Here is a 4,158-nt window from a genome sequence, read left to right as displayed (position 1 = left end):
AAATATTGCAGATTTTTTTTTTTGCATCTGAAATTATATGAATATTCTATTAGCTTGATTTTCTTAACAAAAAAACTCAAAATAAATATATAAAAATTACAAGCGTAACAGTCTTTGAATGTCGCAGTAACGTTGGGATAAACGGTTCACATATTTTGCATTTAACTAAAAACGGTTCAGACACACATTAAATGAAGCTTTTACATTTGGTAGCATTGACATGGAAAAACATGAACTAATTTCCACACTTTTTGAAATTTGGATAAAAGTGAATAAAACTTGAACCATAAGTAGCTTATACAAAACAGGCCATTGTTAAGTTTTCTACTTATATTTCAGGCAGCTTGGCAATGGATGATGGAGGCCCATCTCTGCTTGATGTGATCAGGTAGACTTCCATTTATTCATTGGAAAAAAAACTTTTGTTTGGATATGGCTTTTACTGCTACGTATAGTGGGCTATAATGCCTTTTGGTTCAGGAACATGGCACATTTATCATATTGACATAGTGCATACATATTAACCACCATAACTTGACAGCTTTAGTTAGTCAAGCACGAGTAAAATTATTTGACGAAGGTATAGTGTAAAAAAAAGGGGGGGTTGTAATTTTCAAAGGATTCAAGATATTCGTTTTATGGTGCATATGATAGCTTTGTAGAATTGATATCTTTCTGTTTTTGACTTATTGTTACTTAAACAATATTTGAAAGTACTTTTATTTGTCTTATTTTAATCTAAAAAAATAATTGTAATTTAACAAAGGCAAGCTAGGACTTCAAAAAAGACCACTACATTTTGAAAAAAAAAGGAGGGGTAAAGACAATAATAAAAATTCTTTTTACTTCTGCCTAAGAGAATTAATTTGATGGTTTTAGTGCTGAATAAAAGTTTCAGGACTCCGTACGTTTTTTAGTGATATATATATGTCGAGTTACACATCATTCCTGGGACTTTAGATGTGTGTGTGTGCATACATCCACTCAAGGATGATTTTCAAGAAGCAAGGAAATTTGGATTACTTTGCCACGAAAACCTTTTAAAGTACTGAAGTTATCAGGACTTTGTAATAATATTTTGTAAATATATTTTTGGGAACTAAGCTTTTATATTGAGTTTGTTAAAAAAAAAGGTGTTGTAGTTCATTAAGAATTAGTGTTTTATATATGTTACAATTGAGTTATTGATGCAAATCATAAGGTCTTCTCAGTTGTGCTCTGTTTACTTACTGTTCTTAATATATAAAGGACTTACCACCAATTAACACTATTTAAATGTTTTGAAGCAGATGTATTTTTGAAATAATATGAAATACACTTAGTTACATTTATTGGTTATAATTTTAATAATGAATAAAGTTTATAATGGAATATCTACAAATGCAGTCTTAATCAAAATATTTTCATCTAAACATTAGGTTAAACAAAGTGATGAAAATGTACATTGATATCAACCTTATAAATAAAAAAAGAGTTTCATGGAAACTATCTACTCTTAAGCATGGAGATAGAGAGATGATAATTTGGGGCTGTTTTGATATAAATACATCGGGAATATTTACAGAATCACAGTTACAGTACGTAAATAGAATTATAGTATTCTATCAAGAAATGCCTTGCTCTCTGGTAAAGCTGGGTGATTAATCCGAATAACTGATATAATTGATTTTCTATGAGCATTGTTTACATTGATTAGTTGTCACATAAAATAATCAATTAATTGAAATTATGATTAAATTTATATCTTAAAAATAATCAACTAATCAAAATTAATGTTTCTTATTATTACTGTGTTTGTGTTTGTCCAATTATATAATCTAACCTTCATTGCTATTGAAACTTATAATTCAATTGTAAGTTCATTTTAATAACAGCTGCCAAATTTTACTGTCTTCAAAACTGTATATTGGTAGTATATGCTTCTATGGACCCTGCATAACTAGAAGACTAGCAACCTTCAAGAAATTTACATGAATATGTGATAAAATACATATTCAATCCAGTGCATGTTGTAGTCACCCATAGTTCCTTAATTTACACTATGAATAGAATTATTGTAAACTTAACAAATGAATAAAATGTAAGATATTGTCAAACCTCTAGTTTTTATGATGATGAAATGAGTGCAACTTTGCTTAAGTTTTAGTTACCAAATGATAAATTTGTACTTACAATTTAAAAGATTTGATGTATATATATATATATATATTAAACTTTCTTACATCATATGTAGTTTTTGTACTGAATAATAATGCTTTTGTGTCAGATTATAGTGAATGGAACATAATCTTGATAATTCACAGACTTATACTTTCAGTAATAGTCTAGAAGAAAGTTGTTTAGTACCCGTGTTTTGTATCCTCATTTGTAGTCTGTGTCAGATTATAGTGAATGGAACATAATCTTGATAATTCACAGACTTATACTTTCAGTAATAGTCTAGAAGAAAGTTGTTTAGTACCCGTGTTTTGTATCCTCATTTGTAGTCTGTGTCAGATTATAGTGAATGGAACATAATCTTGATAATTCACAGACTTATACTTTCAGTAATAGTCTAGAAGAAAGTTGTTTAGTACCTGTGTTTTGTATCCTCACCTGTAGTTCAGTCTTTGTTGACCCAGTTATTTTGAAATCTTGTTTTTTCACTGGTTTATTATATGATGGTACATTATGCTACATCTTTCTTTGCCTTTGCTGTTTGAATGCTCTTTAATGTACTTGAGAAGGCATCAAAGTGTAGATCAGATCTATAGGCTTCTGCATTTGGATCATTGGTATTGGTAGATTATATTCAAGCACATAAGGGTAAGAATTTGAGCCTTGAAAACAAAGTTGTCCTGTAATTTTCTTGTAGACTTGAATATGCAGACCAGTTTGACTTGTAGATATGCTTTCATAATCAAATTTCTTAGCTGCTGCCTATTTTTTTAATCTGTGTAAATCTGTAAAGGGTAAAGCAATACATATTTTTTGGATATTTTTCACTTCTCTTGTTTAGGCGTTGAAAAATAAACATAAACTCTTATGTGAATATTTTTTTGTTCTGACAGGGAAATATTTTTTTAGGTACATCTTAATATTATCTACTTCTCATTTAAATCGTTCCCAATTGCTGGTTAAGTGATGAATTCTATAGATTAAAATTTTGATTTTATTTTCTTTATAAATTTAATTGAAATGAAACTGTCCCAATCAAAATACAAGCCTTAAAAACAGATTTATGATAAACACCTACCTCAAAGTAGTATCTCTTATTTTTTGTAACTGTATCTAAGAAAGGCAGCATGTTTTTGTGTTAAGGTAGTTTAAAAACTGTGCTTCATGTTTTTAGAGTAGTTGAGTTAAGTTAGGTAAACTAATGATATTTTATGCCATTTGGATTGTCATTAATTTTATAAATTTCGTAAGATTTCTGAAACAAAAATGTAACCAAGATTATTCAAGAAAAGTATGAAAACGAAATTGGGAAACATTTTTGTAAATAAGAAAGAACATACATTAAATTGTCAGAAGCTGAATTACTAGAGGAACTTTTAAGTAATTGTGAGGGAATTCGGGTTATTCCAGAGTTTTTGTGCTTTAAAATAGCTAACTACAAATATTTAGCAAATTATAATTTTTACATAACTTGGTTGTATTTATTTGAACATTGGCCTAAGTAAGTGAAACTTTTATCCAGTTTGGTTAAAATATTTAATATATCAACTTTTATATATTAGATTTTATTATTTATAATTTAATTTTTATGATTTTTAATTTACTGTAAGGATTATATTACTCAGTACTAATTTTTATTTTATTTTTCACAATAAAGATTATTTAACATTGTTAGTTATTTTATGGATATAGAACTTTAACCATGGTGTGGTAGTACTTACTTAGACATGCCTAAATAAGTAAAACTTTTATAACAGTGCTGACACACTGTGTTGGTTAGAATATTTGATATATATATATATATATACTGTTTATTATTTCAAATTTTATTTCATTATAACAGTTATTTTGCATTGATAGCTTAGTATATTGGTTTAGGACTAGCCAAAAACTCATGAGATATTGTTGGGTTTCTAGCTGACAATATTATTAACAGTTGAGGGCACCCAAGTGATGAAACCATGCATTATAATCATTAAAAGTAATATAGTTTTAACAGTA

General features: G+C 28.0%; 1 protein-coding gene across 4 annotated transcripts in view; it reads left to right on the top strand.

The window, feature by feature from the left end:
• LOC106457340 (mucin-6-like) overlaps window positions 1–4,158 on the top strand; it is a 96,547-nt gene that overhangs the window by 17,719 nt on the left and 74,670 nt on the right. For 3 of the 4 annotated variants that reach the window (XR_002610139.1, XM_022383218.1, XM_022383217.1), the window contains exon 3: window positions 340–388. The exons of the other annotated variant lie outside the window; for it this stretch is intronic. Coding sequence is in view for 2 of the 3 variants with exons in the window: in XM_022383218.1 (XP_022238926.1) it covers window positions 351–388 (38 nt within the window). In the remaining variant the exon portion in view is untranslated. The remainder of the gene's footprint in view (window positions 1–339; window positions 389–4,158) is intronic. 4 annotated transcript variants of the gene reach the window in all.

The sequence above is a fragment of the Limulus polyphemus genome, unplaced genomic scaffold (assembly GCF_000517525.1).
Source record: "Limulus polyphemus unplaced genomic scaffold, Limulus_polyphemus-2.1.2 Scaffold318, whole genome shotgun sequence".
Lineage (NCBI taxonomy): Eukaryota > Metazoa > Arthropoda > Merostomata > Xiphosura > Limulidae > Limulus > Limulus polyphemus.
This window is presented reverse-complemented; position numbering and strand designations above follow the sequence as displayed.